Here is a 19,963-nt window from a genome sequence, read left to right as displayed (position 1 = left end):
TGGGGCAGATTAGGGACCAACCTGCTAATAACGAAGCAGTGCAAAGAAGGCCCTGGCTGTTCTGGTGGACAGCAGGTTGACCATGAGCCAACAGTATGCCCTTGTGACCAGGAAAGACAATAAATTATCCTGAAGTGCACTAAAAGAAGCATGGCCAGAGGGTTGAGGGAGATGATTCTCCTCTACCCCATCTTGGTAAGGCCACATCTGGAGGAGTACTGTGTTCAGTTCTGGGCTCTCCAGTTTAAGAAAGACTCTTCTAGAGAGAGTGTAGTAGGGAGCCCCAAAGATGACTGGGACCTGGAGCATCTCCCTTAGAAAGAAAAGTTGAGTGACCTGTAACAGTTTAGCTTGGAGAAGACTGAGAGGGGATCTTATCAATTTTTATAAATATTTAAAAGGCAGTTGTCAGGAGGATGGGGTCAAGCTTTCTGGTACTCAACAACAGAACAAACAGCAATGGGCACAAACTGGAATACATGACGCATCATCTGAACAGGAGGAAAAGCTTCTTTACTTAGAGAGACAGAGAACTGGAACAAGCTTCCCAACAGCGTAGTGAACTTTACTTCTCTGAAGATATTCAAATCCCACTTGGATACTTCCCATTGCAACCTACTCTAGGGAACCTGCTTTAGCTGGAGGGACTGGACTAGATGATATCCAGTGGTCATTTCTAATCCCTATGCTTTTGTGATTGTATAATTATTGTATAATAATTGTATAATTACCTACAAAGACAATCTAAAAAACCTACGTTTCAGGAGAAAAATGGGGGAGTCTACACAAGGACATTTCTAATAAGTTAGTTAACTGAGTTCTTGGATGCTTTGCATACCTTGACCATTTCAAAAGGAGAGTCAAGCATCTAGACTATGATATCATTGCTTTAAATAGAAAACTGTAGAAACAAATAAAACAAATAAACTTAACCCTAACCTTCAGAATGCTGTCTATTTGCTTGATGACTTTTAGAAACTAAAACTAGGATGACGCATCCAAACAGAATGCTTGTGAACTAATACAAACTTTAACGTACAATGATATTGGTCAGTGCTAAGGATAGAAAGTATGAAAGTTCAGTCTGAAGGAAACTTCTTAAATCAGTATATATGTAAAAGCAGCTTTGATGTTTCAAACAACTCTATTTGTAAAAGTCAACACACTTCATATAAATTGAGTATACCACCATTACACATAATTTTATATTATTTAATTTTATAAGGCCAAAACTGGATATGGCAAAATATTCAGAAATTAAATCAGATTTCAGAAGTGACACATGGATAGTATAAAACTGTGATTCCTAACAAAAACTACAGTAGAAGAGAGGATTTTTAAGTCTAGACAGTTCAAAGAAAAAGTTGACAGAAAGGAACAGATTTGACACGTAATGTGCATTTTAAGAACTTAAAAAACACCACTCAAAAGAGACCTTATAAAGTATAGCACTAAAAATTCTTTTCCCTAGAGGAAAAGTATTTATACACTGTTGAAAACTGTCTTTACATTAAGGATGCTTAACGCAATAACCAAAACTTCTGTTATCTATCATTTTTGAGCAAAATCCAGTGACAATGTCTTAAAAAATTCTGGATACTGTTCTTTGTCCCAGCATGAGACAGATAGCAAATATCCCAAGCTGGCCCTGGCTCCATGACTGCTGCAACAGCAACATGTTTTCCACAATTTACATTACCTGTCCCATAAGCAAAATAGCTGCTTGTCTTACTGATCAAAACAGTTTCTACTAAGCAATCACTACAAGAATTAGGCCATATACCTCACACAATTTAAAGGAAAAGTTACATTCTTTATATAGCATTCTCTAGAATTTTATAAAAAGTCAATGCAGATATTTGACGACACTATTCTTGAAGGTCTACTTTTCAAAGTGAATATAGTATTTCCTATCACCTCCCTCTTTTTTCAGGAACTACTATGTTGTAACATTACTAAGATATCCAAGACTATCAGGAACCAACAAGTGTCGTTCACTTATCAAGACATAGCAGTTTAACAAAAACTTCTTTGGATAATATTCTACAAGTTCTAGCAATGCTAATACAAATTTAACATGCACTGAAGAAATGGTTTTAAAAATACAAGCATTTATTTTTCAAGGTAAGAAATGCTGACAACAATTGTACTGTATGTAATATCTTTTCTAATTGAAACATACAAAATGAATAATGCATCTGTGAATGATTTTGTTTAGTGGACATGCATGAGTTTGATAGAGATACTGAATACAGCACTGTAAAAGCTATTGTACATTTTGATGGCTCAAAGAATTGAAATTTCTGTTCTTTTGGTATATGCCAGAGAAAATGCCTTTCAAAACAGTACTTACTAAAACAATCTTTTTTACCCATTTTTGCACATCACACTCTCTTTTATTCCCGTGAACTTCCCCATTGAGGCCACTACCCATTTAACTGAGAGGATGGAGTTTCTAGGATTCAGAACTGCTCCAGAGAGCACTGTCAGGTAGGAACTACTCATTTGTATCTTTCTTTCATTAATCCAAATAAGAATTAAAGAACTGATATGTCTTTCAAATGACAGCACAGAACACCATGCCTAGACTTTCAGTTCAGCCTCAAAATGCACTTTTTAGCAAGAAAAATGTACATTATCACAATCCATTAGTATTTGTGCGCACAAGGACGGCTCCCATTACGCACCTCAGGGAGCAAACCTCCTAAAGTGGGAAGCGTCTGTTGGAAAAAAAGAAGGTTAGGCTGCAGTACCAAACAGCTGAGATGGCAGGGGGCATGGCAAGGGCTCTCACAAGGAATCTTACCTTGCAGCAGTTGTACTCAACAACCAGCATACATAGTGCTTCACCCCTACCCCGGCAACGTACTTTCACAACCTGAAACATTACTCACCTAGAGTTTTACATTTTATAATTCATATTCCAAGAATTATACGTGTTATCATTTCATTGCAAGCTGAAAGTATTACTAAACTTGAGGACTATATTACTTCTTACAATAAAGTGAGGTTCTTGGTACTTAGGGAATGTTCTTTTTATTTCATCTTTTAAATCATTGAAAATTCATTCAAAGTAAGGATTACTTACATTATCTACAAAGCTTTCCTCTATTATAGAGGACAAATTACAAAACATTCAGGACTAAACAGTATTTCTGCCCTTTCTTTGCATGAACAGTCTATTCCTTTACAAAAAAGTGACATTTAGAAATATCAAACTCATGAGAAAACAGACAAATAGTAGCTAACGGCTGACTAATTAATGATCTGTTTACATTTTCTCTGCTGACATGAAACCCACTGACTCCACAGCAAAGATTTTTCTTCCACCTTGTCTCTTTTTCAATTTGTATGAATTGGTACTTTTCTTACAGTTTGTCAAGTAACTACTGAAAATGCTAGATGATTTCTGTATAGTTACTTTTATACTATATGCCTATAGATTATACATGTACCTGAAAGCCCAGAACATATTTGCATAAGAAATAATGACCAGAGGAATCTGATCATAGAAGATCTGATAGAACCCATGGAATATCATGCAAAAATATCCTCAAATGTTTCTAGAACGAAGATCATGGAAGTTTAAATACATGATTTGAATATCAGACTGAAGTTTAGTGCTTATTTAAATAAATTGGAGGAAGGTCAGGTTGGTGTTTTTTAAAGATTGGTCCATGATTAGAGCTACTTTGCTTAGTGGGAGTCTCCAAGAGATAGAAAAGTTCTGCTTTAGTATCCAAAGAAATAACACAGCAAGTACTCCTGGACTGTCATTTTGAAAATCTATGTCGTATTCAAGAGTCTGCTTACAAAAATTCTCTTCCATTTGACTTCTGAGCATAGTTATACAATATCTGAAGAGAGTCAGACAACTTGAAAACCAAAAAAGAAAACCCATATACAAAAAAAAAACAAAAAAAAAAAAACAACCTAACCAACCAAAAGCTAAATGAAACAAACAAAACAAAACAGAAAAACAGAAACAAACTAAATACACCCTAAGATGCAGTTTAGTTGTAATAGCTATTTGCTGTCACATTCATCTGTGATTTAGATGCATCTGTAATTATATATGTGTGTATACATATATATATATATACACACACACACATACACACATCCCAATCTGAAGGGCATATATATGTTCCAATCATTGGTATTCTAAATATTTGGAAAAAGATAAATCTAGAATGGAGACTGTGTCATTTGGGAATACACACTAAAATGGCTCTTCAGTCAAAACAAGGCTGCTCTCAACAAGGAAGTGTTACATGATAATCTTATGTACACGTTATATTACTTGTTTAATATGTCTTAATGGAGGTGAAAAGAATCACACATCAAAATCAATATCAAGTATTCCTCATTTAGCATGTTTGTCTTAGTTAATTAAGTTCGTTTAAGATAACTTGCCTTTTGTCTTGCACCCACTCAGTATGTACATCAGCATGCCCCAGCTTGTTAGGATGAAAACTTATTTTACCTGCAACCTAAGATGAACTTGTACTATGGTAGGCAATAATGCACATTGAGAAAGAGCTACAAAAATAATTTGAAAATATACTTACTAGCACAGGGTCCTGTGCTTGAGTCATGGCAATCTCAAACAAGAATATCAGTTGGGTGACAAATAGATAAAAAACACCCTATGGAGAAGGACCTAGTGGCATTGGTGGATGAAAAATTTGACATGAGACAGTAGTGTGCACTCGCAGCTCAAAAAGCCAACTGTATTCTGAGGTTTGTCAAAAGAGGAAAGCAGAGAGGCTTTTGCCTCCCTCTATTCTGACTTTGTGAGGCCCCCATCTGGAGTACCGGGTTCAGCACTGCGGTTCCCAACACAAGAACAGAGCTGCTTGAGTGGGTGCAGAGGAGGGCCACAAAGATGATCAGAGAACTGGAGCACCTCTCCTACAGAGATGGGTTGAGAGAATTGGATTTATTCGGTCAGGAGAGGCAAAGGCTCCTCAATGTGGCCTTGCAATACTTAAAAGAGACCTAAACGAAATACAAATATGGAATATGGAAATTCTTTACTCAGAGGGTGGTGAGACACTGGAGCATGTTGCTCAGAGAAGCTACGGATGCCCCTTTCTGGAGGTGCTCAACTCCAGGTTGGATAGGGCTTTGAGCAATATAGTCTAGTGGGAGACGTCCCTGACAACAACTGGGTGCTGGAAGTATATGATCTCTAAGGTCCTTTCAACCCAAAACATTCTATAATTCTGTATAGGCAAGGGCATAAGGAACTCCAATAGGAGAGAGAGTAAGAAATAAAATTAGGGACAGGCAATAGTAATGAGTTGTGGGCAGGCAACTAGATATAAATTAAAATGATTGAATGGCTGCCATTTCAGTTTATCAGCATCTTATTATTTTAACATTGAACTGTGTTTGCCGAACAGATAATTAGTTAGGAAGATACATTTTCCTCCAGGGCAATTATTAATTTCCTTTTGACTTCGAAGAAATGAAAAAGCTCTTAGTGTAGATAAGCACACCATTATATTTCATGTCTGTTTTAGATTTGCAGAGAACTGAATCTGCAACATGATACACAACTGAAAAGAAAAGAAAAACCTATATTTTTCATCTATTTCAATTGCTAAACCATTACCTAATATTCATAATCAGATTAAAATTTACACAACCACCACCAGCACACCCTCTCTGCTGAAGCATATAAATTCAAGTAATTGTTTTTGTGGTATCTCATATTTTCAAAACCTAAGCACAAGCTAGTACTCAAATTCAAAGAAACAGTCTGCTCATAAAGATGCTTACACACTACAATGACTTTTTGTGCTCTGTGTTGAGCTTGGATTCAACTGAGTTAAAACAGTTCTCATTTTAGGATTAAAAACTGGAAAAGAGATTAAAGAAGGCACATTTTTCTACCAGAAACTGTTCATCGTCTTTGTTACCTGTACATTTATGTTTGTCTGTGGGAGTAACATTTAACTATCACAAGAAAATACTATCACTATAAAATGTATTATCAGACATGAAAAAAAACATCTACTTTACTGTGTTGCAATTATGGTACAGGCACAAATTCTTTATTCTCTCCAAATACTTACAAGGAAATAAAATTATTTTACGATATTTTCAGCTTTAAACTGTATTAGTTTTTGCCAGGATCACAACATAATTCCTACATTTACACAAAAAGCTCAGAAGTTTGAAGCTATAGATTGTTAAGTATAAGGTTTAGATTTACGGCACAGTGCTTAGCTAAAACATGCCATTTGCTGTGTCATTATGTGTCTAAATAGGACTAATTATAAACACAAGATTTTTTGAACACTGTTATTGATATTCTTATAAAACAAAAAGCAAAATCCTAACCCAAATCAGATTAACCTGTAATCACCCTTAAAATATATAGCTAATTACATTTTAAGAGGTCAAATGAATTCTATTTACGATAACTTATATTTATATTTTACATTTTAAGCGTAGATGGTGTATACAGTGCTTTTATAAACAAAATTTATGCTCACATGATTTTGTCCTAAAATATTTTAAATATTTCCACTAGACAAACCATCCCAGAATGCTGAAAATGAAGTTGAAAATCAAGCAGAAGTAAATTTATCCAATTTAAAATCTTATTTTATTCACTTCTTGTCTTCTATATTTCACCAGAATATCCCCCTTTGAAATAAACTGGTTACTACGGAGATAGTGGCAAGTCACATATAGGAATGCTCACACTGCTTTTGAGGCACCCTACATTTCAGTTTACAATTTATCCCACGATTACTTTGTTATTCTTTTTACTCCACAATTAAGAGTTTTAATTATAGTTTACAAAATAAAATGTACAAATTAAAAAATAATTCATTTTAAAACTTAAATGATAGGGGAATCAAAATAATCACACTTAATGAAATATATATATAAAATTAGTATGCTTTTATTATATGAATTGTCATTAGACAAAACTATTTTTGTTTTGTTTGGAAATAGAAAAGTCTTGTTGTTTCTCTATATACATAAATAAAAAACTAGAACATTCTATGTATTCATCAATAAATGGAATAAAGAAAGTATGAAATCAAGAAGCCAAAAGGCATGGTAGCATTTTTTCCCTTCTGCATTATAAAACAGGTGGACTGGAGAGAGGAGTGATAACAGAGAGAGAGAGAGAGAGAGAGACCACTTTTTCCCTCTCTACTCACTCATCTCATTCCAATACTCAGTTTTTAACCTGGTTATGATCTCATTCTGTACTCTTGGTAGGCTAGGATTCAATTGAGTTAAAGATTTTTAAACTCACTGGCAGTCAACCTTATCATGAACTTTCATTATGTGCATGTAATTAATTGGGTCCAATGAACAAGATCAGTACTGAGTTATAGACTTTTCCCCCCCACCATATAATTAGAATATAATTACCCACAGGATATCAGAATGATGCAAAACCTTTCCTCTAAATGTGCCCTCATTAGGAAACAAGTCTCAATGTACAGTTATTCAATCAGTATGAATTAATTTAAATGTTACTGAAATAAAAGAGAGTAGCTTTAAAGCATATCTGACATCTATTAAAAGACTATCACTTGAGTTCTCTACACACAGTTTATAACAGAACTCATTTAGCTCAAGCAAAAAACTTCACTGCACAATTCTTACATACAGTAAACAAAATGTAAAAAGGACTAGTTCTACAGTTCACAGGCTACATACCACTAAAACAGTTAAAGGTACTGCAGTGAGATTCGAGGAATGCTCATATGGAACCAAATGCAGACAGATGAATGATTTTTTCACGATATACACAATAACTACTGCATGAGTTTCCCCAGGGTTTCTTAACAGTTTGTAGTGGGAAAAGAAAAAAAGGAAACGTCACCCTCTGTCATACTAAGATCAGAAAGAACAGACTTATTTGCTTATTCTTCAAAGTTACAACTGTGGCTTTTGATATCAAAGCAAATGGATAAAAACTGAGAAGATGCAGAGCTGGACAACAAGGTGCACTTGGCTTTTGCACAAGGCCAACTCTGTTGTTTTGGTAACTCTAGTACAATACACACTGCTGTGAAGTACAAAATATGAAAAAAAATTCCCTTTATCTCTGAGGAATCTAGGTTGGACAAGGACTGAAGAAATTACATGTGAAGGATGAGAAATATGCATAAATACAAACGTCCTTAGTTCCATAAGGGAAATGAGAAGGGATTTTGCCTGTACTCTTGAGGGAACACCTTTAAGAAGGTATCTTTGTCAGAGATGAACATTGACAGTTTTCTGGAAAAAGTCTGGAATTCCAAACTACGGGTGGAAAAGAAGGCCAACACTTTTGTGAGATCAAAGGTAAACTGTTTTTCAACTTGTCATATTGTCTTTCCCACAACTACGTTAACTTCTTATAGGCCCCTTCCAGCTCAAATTATGATGCATTTCTGTGATATCCCATATGATGCTATGCTTAGCAATAAAACCTAGAGGAAAAAAGAGTAGGGGATGTGCAGTGCTACAGTGCTTGTCTTCCTAAGTAACCTTTACATGTGGTGAGCTCTTCCTGGAAATGGCATATCAGCCTGCCTATGGAAAGGTATTAAATGAATTGCTTGTTTTGCTTTATTTGCACACACAGCTTTTGCTTTACCTATTAAACTATCCTTATTCCAATCCATGATTTTTCTCACTTGCATCCTTCTGACACTCTCTCTCTGACAGGTGGAGTGGGCAAATGAGCAAGTGGCTGTGTGGGGCTTAGCTGCCTGCCTAGGGAAAGCACTAAAGCAAGAAAAAGGTACCTGAAAAGTTCCCTGAACTCTGAGGGCAAATATGGCACAAAAGACCCTGTAGCATCGTGACAAAAATGGTAGTCTGCTTTTTCTTGCTTTCCAAATATATGTAGCATTGTCAGATATACTATTGGTTAGGTGAACAATAAAGCTAACTGCATGTCCTAGATGAAAGCCTGCTGGATTCATTATCTGCAATGCCTTAACGCACCAAGTTGATTAACAGACACACTTACTATTGCATCTTCAGAGAATTTCAGTGACTGTACATTCACTGTTTTTGCTGTCAACGAAAGCACTGGTTTTACATTCACTGAGGTCATAATTTCTCAAAAGGAATCCCCTTAGCAGGAAATGGGAGACACTAATTAAAAAATTACTGAGATAAATAATATGCACAATGTTATCAAACATTTTTAAGAATTCTTATTAGAAAGGTCATTGATGTATTATTTGTAATGTACTCAGGACTTTAATACAGTTTTGCAAGTTCATAGATGAACAAATACACTACAAAATTATAAAGCTCCCATTACATCAAAATATTTTCTATTCTTAACAACATATAAACCATAGTGCTGAAATACTTATTTTATGTTACATTATAGTATGTAATACTGAGACACGATTCTAATACTGGAAAACATTTATTTCTGCTTACATCTACAGAATTTGCAGATGAAAGAAATCTATTCAAGGATGACTTTGACTCTAGAGTGGTTTTATCTATCCTCTAAACAACTTAACTAAACTCAAATTATGGAATAAAAATCTTAATTCTGCTGCATCTCTTCCTCCTCTGAAAAGAAAATGGAGTTACACAAATATACGTAATTGAAGATGAAATTTCATGCAGAGGCTTTATTTGGTTTATAAAAATGGTAAACAATAAATAACAATAAAACAAAATTTGTCCAATAACAAAACCAGAACTTCTACATTTTCTTATGACCTAAAAACCTGAAAATTAAATACAGTAATGGAAAATGCAATCATCTGATAAACTTAAAATAATATTTTTGAAATTACTATTCAGAACATGTCCAGATAATATCAAAATGTCATTACAGATGAACAATGAAACTACTCTTCTGACTTTTCTTAAATACGTAAAAATATTTCATTAATATCAAGCCCAGCTTTCCACTTCTTTGCCTTCATTAACAGTTATGGAATACTACCAGTTTATTCATGTTGACGATCAGACTCTAGGATTCATTCCTTATCAGACTGACAAATAAACAGTGAAAGAGTTATTCCAAAAATAAACATATATTACTATTAATCAGAATATTCTTTACTCAGGAGGTGGTGAGAATATATATTCTTTCTTTCACTACCACAAATCATTCTTCAAATCTAGGAATTTCTTACTCTTTCTCTTGAAATACATTTGAGCTAAGAGGACCACGTTCTGTTATATGATAACAGACTGTTCTGTTATATGATGATACTATGACTTTCATCAGCACATAACATCCAATTTAATCTATGAAAACGTAAGTTAATTCTGAAGACCTCCTCCTTTCTCCATAAGCTGCTCAGGTCTTTTTAGTACCACCTACATATATTGCATGCATTTTTATTTTCATTGAATTGAGTTATTGTTTTTGTGGACAGAGAAATTTACTGTCCACTACTGCAGAATAAAATATACCATAATGTTGATGCATAGCTTACTGCAAGGCCAGTGTCATCATTCTAGGTAACCTCCGGCTTAGATCAGAGACCTCAGCATTGCAGATATACAATATGCATTCCAAGCAAAAACTGTCCATAAGAATAACTTCATTATTCTGGGAAGTTGGATCTATAAAAGATGTAAAACGTAGAAGTGTTCTGCCTATACAGTTTCTGGTAAGTACAGTCTGAGTAAGTGATAAAACCTGAGTCAGCTTCAGTTATAATATGCCCTACAGAAAGTTCATTCTCACATGAAGGAAAATGCAATGCACAGAGGATCAAGCACAGTTGAACCTATAACTAATCAGCTAAAATTACCCATTAGGTCTGAGGTTCACATAGTCCTGTGAATTTAACAAATCCTCTGACAGTACCAACATCATTTCAGTTAAGTAAAACAGAATAGTACATCTAAAATAAACATACAGACAACTCACCAATACTACTGGGCAGATTGATGTGGGTGGTAAAATATGGTCCTTCAAAGGTCCACAGTCACATTCGGGTTTTAGATGTGAAGCACATTTATTATGCAACTGGGAGAAGACAGAAAAATATTTAGCTTTGATATTTCGCTACTATATTCTGTGCATTCTAGAATTGAGTGACTTAAGATATGCTAAATTAATCTCAATATTACTAGAGTACTACAGGGAAAATGAAACACTGCAGGGGAAAACCTCATATTGACAAAAGCAATGAATTTATACAGAAGCAAAGAACGGCAAACCAAAATGCTTCACAGTTTAGAAACTGCACATGTGGTCCAGCACACAAAATGCAAACTTTGCACGACAGTAAAGTAACGTCAGAACAGTGCTATTGGTAAACAAAATTTTCATTTCAACTTCTTGCACTGAGAAAGACTTTTGTTCTATTGCTGGGGGCAGTTCAGGTTAATTTGGGGCAGCCTTTGGCATTATTGTTATAAACTCTCTTTCCTATCTGAAGCTTATAAATGCACCACTGATTCAGTTGTGATGCTAAAATATCTTTGAAAATAGATATGAAATAAACAAGAAAATCAGATAATATCTAAAAGCTTTAATCTACCTTGGGGAAACCATTCCACTAACTACTGAGGAATCTGAATTACACTTTTCTACTTCACTCCTACCACTCATCCTGCTTTCATGAAAGCAATGAGAAGAGTTCTACGCTTATGGAAAGAAAATCCTCAAGTCTTCTGTCTGAAAGAGCATTGGTTTACTTCTCTATTGATAAAAAGGTAGGAAGTTAAAAATGTGTATATAACTTCAAAAGAAAATGCTAAAAAGTATTAATTTTATATTAAATAAATATTTATTTAAATATTTTGCATTATCAGTCAAGAGTTGTTACTGATTACTTAGCATTTAATTCAAATCATATATGTCTAAATAGAATATTTCAACATATATATCCAACCACACAGTACAAACGCTCAGTTGTGTGACTGGATCTTGAAAACTAACCACATTTATTAGTACACTTCTTAGTACTATTAGAGACAGCCACAATAAATAAATATACTACAAATTTATATTGTGAGATCTGATGAAAGTTTATTACTTTTGCACTGAATAAAATGTTCATTAAAATGCATGTATAGTTAGTAAGAGTATTTTTGAGAAGATAGGTATATTTTCATCAAAAGATAATAAAACCCATAAATTCTGAAGTATAAGTCTGATTTATCAGATAATCTGTCTAATGAATAGCACACAGTACTTCAACTGGTTGAATAGCTGCTACAAAACCTGTAGTACAATAGCTGCATCTGTAAATCACACTTTTTTGAGCAACTGATTCATTTTTCCATTAGGTGATATGTCACTTGAATTCTATGAAAATTGTAATAAAACTATCTCAACTGCTGCTTTACCAGTAATATATTCATCATAAACTTATCTGGTATAGTTAATGTTGACATAACATTTCTGAATTTTGAACTAAATGGTACCTAACATTAGCCTTGTCCATATTCATTTTAACTGCAGTGTTACCTTTTCAAGCAGTTACTTAGCAACAGAAAATAAAAAATCTAATGATTTACTCTGAGTATTAAAGCCTTATTGTGAGGGTATTTTGGTAACCCTGTAATCTAAATCATTTGTCATGCTAATTCTCTGCCTCAGTAGTAAGGCTACTCGTACCATAATTAATGCACGCTAGGCCATGTACATCAAATAAAAGTATCTTTGCACATTCAGTGGTAATTAGCAGCCCTGTTACTCAGTGGCATGCAAACTTATCTATGAAAAAACAGCTTAATCTTCTTATTAGTCTCTGCTGATCTTTGACAACAGAGTTGGTAGAAGATATGTAGCTTTAATGAAAATAACATTTTGACACAATAAAATAAAAGATGCATCTCTTCTCAGAAAATGATTTAGCAGATTTTAAAAACATTTCCCCCAAATTCCATTACTCTAAAACCTAGCTCCTTCAGAATATTATCTTGGTCGCAACCAAATGTCTGCAAAGTAGGGAAAAAAAGTGTATATGCTGTGGGGAAAGCATGAGGAAAGAGACATTTACAAGATCATGGTGGATGAGTGAAATACGGAGTAGCCTGGCTAAAAACTCAATATAGTTATAGTCAGTATAATACTTAGAACCAAATATCTCTAAATTTGGGCGTTTGAATCAGTGATTTCACTTTAAAGTGACCCTGTTAATTGCAAAAAGGAGAATATTTAAAAGAGGCTCAGAATGAGTTCCACAATAACCATCAGCCTCTTGCATTGCAAAAACATATCAGCAAGACCTCTGTTGTTTTAAGAAGCAAAAATAAATTTACAAATTGTGTCCAGACTCACATTTGGACTTGTTTTGTTTTGTTTTTTTAAAGAAGCTACAGAATTTACAACTTCCTTTGACTTCAAGAGAGAACCTTACATATTACTACTTATTAAAACATATAAAGATGCAAACACATCTCTGTCTAGAGCAGAACACTCAATTATCTACCTAAAGAAAGATGGCCATAGCCTAAACTTAATTATCTGCATTTCAAAATTTTGGATTGTGTCTAAATAAATTATCCACGTTTTGACAGCAATCTGGATTACATATTTGCTTTCTTCTAAAATATTCACTTCTAAGGGATCATAACAGTTTATATCTGAAAGTATTCTGAATCCACTTTCTTTGACGATGTTTCATATTTTGCATTCCTGTGTTAAGAAAATGTCACAAAACATCCAAACTTGTATGTTGAAAACAAACACTCACAAATGCCCCAGTCGGACATTATTATTTACAACACTGAACAAACAACTGCTGTTCCATAACAATAACAATATCAGCCAGAAAGAAAAAAGCAGAAACTCTAGAATACCTTCCCATGTAGATTTAAATCCTGCACTAGCTAGAAATAGAAATACTAGCATTGTTCTGTCTAGCATGAAGATCTCAGTTATAAGGGCAGTGTTCCTTGAATGTCATTAGTTCCAGTTATTGGTTCCTGCTGAATAAGGAGTGCACAGAAGTTGTTATGTATTAGGCTTGGTGCACAGATTAGTATATTATCACAATGCCTCTGCTACACTTGAAATCGCTGTATCCTACCAGATGTCCTCAATTTCATTTGCCTGTCAGTATATCACAAATTAGGATTTTGCTCTAACTTCACCACGACCTTGACTTTTACCAGTAATAAAAACTCTTTCACAAAGACTCTTTAATATATATTGGGCATTCCGTTATTTTTGAATGATGTACATTATTTGTGTATTGTCTCAAAGCATACTACACATTTATTTCGTTACAACAATTAAGTATTCCTATGGACATTCTGCATTTATCTATTATCTAATTTTATCTAATATTAGCATTTATCTAATATTTCTTAAATATATATTATCTGTTTCTGACGGGGAAAAAAAAATAATAGTAAATGAGACTTTTTGAATTATGCAGCTATGAAAACAACGCAGATTTTCCTCTCTCCAAAATGTGCTAAAGATCAAGTACAGAGCAAGTACTCACTGTGATCTGACACCAAACACAGTGGAGTCCAGTCAAGCCTTGGTAACATTTTATGGTTTTATGACATTTATCACATTTTGTCGGACAATTTCCTTCCACCCAAAAATGATGCATTACCTGCAAAAGAAAAGCGTGGTAGATATAATGTTACTAAATTAATAGGTAGATGGTAAAGGTAATGTTGTCCCAAACTTACATCAGTATTCTTTTTGGACTTCACATATGTTTTGATGCAAGACGCAGGAGCTCTTGAGACACAGCGCTCATGGACTGTATACTTGCAAACTGAAAAAAGAAATGCATTAATAGATGGTAAAGCTATGATTTTTCTGACTACATTTTTATGTACCAGCTCTATCAGCATGTCATCTCTATATAATCAATCCAATCAGTCAATGAAAAGCCAAACTAGACTGCTTTTTCCATGGAATACAAAAGGCCAATTAGAACAGGAAATATTACACATGTGAAAAATCCAAGAATGCAGTATCATTGCATAACAGGAAATGCTTAATTAAATCAGAGCTCCCTACATTTTTTCACAATAATTGCCAAATGACAAAAATATTAAAGACAAAGTGAAGACTGCCAAATGGGTTGGTATTATCTGCTTGTAGAAAGAAATCTATATTTTACAAACTGTAGGCATGAGAGCAGCTGGCAAGCACAAAAATAAAAACCAATGAGTTTATGTTGTTCCTTCTATTGATTTATAAATCTTAAATGGTTGATTAGTCCATTTTCTGATAGCAATTGTTCTTCTTGCATTTCACGTAAGCATCCCAATTTAACTCTTACTTTCCCAAATGCTATCTCCAGAGATGCTTCCTTTTCTAAACCATTTTTCCCCACACACATCCTCCTCAAATCTGCATTAGGTAACTATTGTTGTGGATTAGGTCTTTAAACATTATCCTAGCTGCATTTGGAAAACGTGTGTGTGTCAGTGTACAGTGCAAAGATCTGACCTCCACTATAGCACCATGCCTAGCTGTAATGCCACATCTAATACCTGCATTCAGCAGAGCCAACTATTAAAAACTGAGAATGAATTTCACACTGCACGGTACTTGCCTCACGCTTTTGACCTCGACAGCAATTAAGCACAAAGTACTTCTAAACACCTTGCTTGCACCTATTACACAAACCCAGTGGGAGACGCAACCATTAATCAGACAAACTGCAGGGAGTAACATTGTTGATTGGACCATGGAGGGATGGTGAGGCCCCCTGCAGTTTCTTTTTTTTTTTTTTTCTCCCACACAATCTAAAATGCAAATAATGAAATATATAGCAATGCTATGAAAATACACTGGAAAAGCTAAGTCAGATAAAGAAATAGAGAAGTAGTTCTCTAAGTAGACTAATGTCCCTTCCTGCGTGAAGTAACTGAAAGAAACAGGTGAAAGTTCTTCAGCTGCTCTGGGATTGTTCTACTTCCCAAATAAATGCCAAGCAGAATAACAAATAAATTTAGAAGAGGTACATTGGAACAACAACAACAAAAAAAAAATTAAAGCTCTTGTAAAGCTGGTTGTTCTGTGGTAGTTTATTTTTTATAACTTATCTACATGTTTCTAGTAACTACCAACAGAGATCTACACTGTTTGCTGAATAGAACCTTTACTTTCAAACATATATGTGCTGTTTCCTCATAAGGATAAAGTTTAAATATTCTTTTTGGACAAATGGATGTAAAGAACGTTCATGATCTAACAGTCAATTCAGCATTTAATATATACTCCACTTTCATCAGTATTCCTTTATCTGAAATTTCTATCTATTCAAATTCCTTTTATTACCTTTTTTAACATGTATCTTTAATACCATAGCACTGTGAATTAAATTATACAATATAAAAACCAATACATGGGGGATTTATATCTCAATTGTGTTTTAAAGAGATTTGTGGTCCACAGAGTAGCAAGAAATCATTGGTTCCAAAACCATCACTCATTAAGTCCAAATTCAGATTGTATCAATAGAACTGTACAGTTTGAAAGGTCTGAACAGCTGTGATGGGCCTTCATATCAAAAATGGAGAAACTAACTTAAACTAAGAAATTGATTAATTTCCCAAAATTAATAATGAAAAGTGACTTGAAGAAAGGTGACTATCATGAAGACAATATACTCATCAATCTAATGTGGAAGGGCATTACACAAACAGATTAATTAGAACCACCTACCAGACATATTCAAATCAGTTATCAGGTCCTTGTTTAATAAATAAATCAATAGACAATGATTAACCAAAAAAAAAAAAAAAAACAAGTTATGGATCATCTATGTCTTGAAATATTCAAGCAGAGAAGAGGTATCTTTTAGCAAGACTTGAGGTATCAACATACAGCATATGAGCTGGTGAGACAAATTATTTTGAGATATACAGAATATAACTCAAGTCAACTGTAGTAATTGCATCCAACTGTCTAAAGAAAGCCAGATGAGATGCAGTATTTATTCTTTTTTTGTATCAAAATCTATAATCAATCAATATGTAAATGAATGGTGAAAATGACTCTTATACTTGCAAACCAAGTAAACATGCAAAACTTTAGAAGTATTATTTACAGAATCTTAACTAGATAACTAGTTGTGAGAAAACTGAGATTTTTACCTTTACAGTTAACAAAACAATAATTGTGGGACATTTGAATAACTAACTATAGTAATAACTCCTATAGTATATAACTATAGGAGTTATATACTAAGCAAGTATCTAAGAACACTTACTAAAGTACATGTCTATTAGCAGACCAAGTATGCCTATTAAAGAATATGAATAATTACTTGTAAAGACAAAAGAGGAACACTAAAATATAAGGTTGTGTTTTAAGCATGATACTTGCTAAGCAAAAAGAAATAAAAAATAATACAAAGTCAACTGAGAGTTATTGTAAGTAGCGAAAACAGCTGTTTTTAAAGCCTTATATTCTAAAAAATTAATAATATAATCTGGACCACTTAATCACAGGAAACAAAGAGGAAAGCAACACTGTGCTGGCAATGGGTTTGTACCGGGAAGCCACTAGTTCTTTGTTATGCAGAAAATGCAACACTTCTAGGAACAGTGATAAATGCAAATGGACACTGAAATGCTCATACTCACAAGAACAGCAGAGGCCTTGCTTGCCTACTCCGATTAGCATGTTCAAGCAAAGATTACAGTAAGCAGGCTTGTTAAAGTGCTTCAGTCTCCATACATGCTGCCCATCATCTTTCACATTCTGCGCAGGATGTAAAAGAAACAGATTTTACTTAATAAAATAAACAATGAAATATATAAGTGCCAATAAAAATTGGAGATTGACTCAAGAACGTAAAATACAATCTGTTACTTCATTTAATGCTCTGCACCAGATCACAGTATCATCATTCTAAATACACAAGCAATGATATAATAAAAAAATTCTTCAGAAGCTCATGGATGTCCATGTGTTTCAAAAATGACTCAGAAAATAACACCAGGTTGTTGTCTACAGTGCACAACAATGCTAGCACTAAATCTAGGATGATATGCAATTGTAATTAGTTTTAAAACCAACTAAAATTTGCTCTAGACTAATCCTAAAAATAAATATGCTACTGCTTAGAATGTAAAAATCCCCAAATGCAACAACAGAAAAGATTTAGAAAAATTCACAGACACTCTTAAAGACCCTCAGAAAGAAGCACGAATCATTAGAGGTGAAGTGGAACATAACAACAACTAACCTAACCACAATAATACATAATGCCAGCTCTAATTTACACTAAACTCTGCCAAAAGTCAAACAAAAAGCAAGTATTTAAGGGTTTTACATTCTGGAGCTCTTCTCTAAAAATTTAATTCCTTTAAAATTAGTCCTATGTTTTTTCCCTTAGTTTTGGTACTATGCTCAAATGTTGCATGAGCAGACCAATAAACTCAGTAGCCCAGCTTAAACCATGCTTCAACTAAAATGTTATGAAATGTTAATGAAACTAAGCTTTCAGTTGCACAGTCCTCTCGCTTCCTTCTAAATGGAACCATTCTGGAGTTGGACTGTTATATGGTTGGTAAAACAATGCGCATTTTTACAGATTGCAAATTATACACAATTAATTCTGCAAATTCTAAACTTATTGTCAAGGGTTGTTGTCAGACTTTTTTTTTTTATTTTTTACAATTATCAGTGGTTTTGAATTAAAAATGAGATTAACCTAATGAAATTTCTCTTTAAATCTATTATTTCAATGAATATGACATCCAGTAGAACAAAAGTTGTTCACATCTATCAGCTGGAAACAACCTACAGCAGTTAGATTTTGCACATTACTGAATGGCATGGTATTTTGGGTCATTTCAATACAAACATGAACTGGCACATGTTTAAAGGAAGACACATCAACAGCTGTTTCTTATCCAGCTTCTGATTTCTCATATTAAGCTACAAGAATGTTTGCCATCTAGTACATACAATGTTCCTGATGATTCTCAATAATATAATGGTTTTCACTGTCAATGTAAGTGGACATAAATTTTAATTTAAAAATGTTGTTTATAAGCAGATACTGCATGAGTTACGCCCTTAAAAGTTTGTTTGGCTCTATTCTAGAGGTTAGTTGTAAATGACAAGTCAAAAAACAATGAAGAATTCTTCATCCTCATGAGAAAAAACAAACAAACAAACAAACAAACCTAACCCAAATCAGCACTTCCAGAAGTTAAGAACACTTGGTTAAAAGGCAGGTCCTAGCCAGAACACAGTTTTGAATAATTCCTACAAATTACTTACAAACAAAAAGAACTGAGATCAGAACTCAAATGGAGTTCCCCTGATCCTACCAGCAGGAGTTCAAACGTCACCTCTGGCCACTGAGCAATGTGAGGGTCCTAATGTGGGTTGCAGTGTGGTTGCTTAATGTGGGATTATCAGGCTGGCAGAGTGTGAAAGTTTTGCAATTTCCCCTGAAGAAACAGAAATAGATTCTGCAGCTGTGGAGCCCTAGAAGCCTGTCAAGCTCCCCCATGACTGGCAGCTGAAGAGGATGTATTTCATTAAAAGGAGTTCTTCAACTTCTCTTCTGATTCCTATTTTATCACACCATTCAAAATATTTTTAAAGTATTGCTAAACTACAACACATTAGGTAAGGTTCAAGTCTTCTGAAAGTAAAGTTACTCAATAGACAATAAATACCATGTAAATCCATATGAAGAAAAAACAAAAACAAAACAAAACAAAAACAAAACAAAAAAAACCCACCAACATATATTACTTGGGTCATCAATAGATACAGTCATAAATCACAAGCATTTAAAATGCAGGCTGACCAGCTTTTATTCACAAAAATACTTACTATTTCTGAAAAATAACAATAGTTCATGATTATGCATAAAAATGACCCTCTTTTACATTAGTTTTGTGTTAATTTTTAAATTTAAATTTTATTTTTAAAGAGTGGCTATTACATGTGAATATGTCGCTTCTTATTTGAAGAGAACATATGGACCAACTTAGCTGGCATTTTCCTTATCAGAAAAACAAACAAGTCTTGATGTGGGTGTTCTGCCAATTAAAA

General features: G+C 34.0%; 1 protein-coding gene across 5 annotated transcripts in view; it reads right to left on the bottom strand.

Annotated features, from left to right (window-relative positions):
- DGKB (diacylglycerol kinase beta) overlaps positions 1–19,963 on the bottom strand; it is a 329,366-nt gene that overhangs the window by 213,976 nt on the left and 95,427 nt on the right. For 3 of the 5 annotated variants that reach the window (XM_065753425.1, XM_065753426.1, XM_065753428.1), the window contains 5 exons: positions 17,530–17,647; positions 14,614–14,702; positions 14,418–14,534; positions 10,883–10,981; positions 2,688–2,720 (listed from right to left, as the gene is read on the bottom strand). In XM_065753425.1, coding sequence (XP_065609497.1) covers positions 2,688–2,720; positions 10,883–10,981; positions 14,418–14,534; positions 14,614–14,702; positions 17,530–17,647 — 456 coding nt within the window. The remainder of the gene's footprint in view (positions 1–2,687; positions 2,721–10,882; positions 10,982–14,417; positions 14,535–14,613; positions 14,703–17,529; positions 17,648–19,963) is intronic. The other 2 variants (XM_065753427.1, XM_065753429.1) reach the window with 1 other exon arrangement.

This window comes from Cyrtonyx montezumae, unplaced genomic scaffold, assembly GCF_038088225.1.
Source record: "Cyrtonyx montezumae isolate F1298 unplaced genomic scaffold, pur_monq_1.0 scaffold_8, whole genome shotgun sequence".
Classification (NCBI taxonomy): domain Eukaryota; kingdom Metazoa; phylum Chordata; class Aves; order Galliformes; family Odontophoridae; genus Cyrtonyx; species Cyrtonyx montezumae.
The sequence above is the reverse complement of the archived record's forward strand: the minus strand, read 5'-3'. Positions and strand labels throughout refer to the sequence as shown.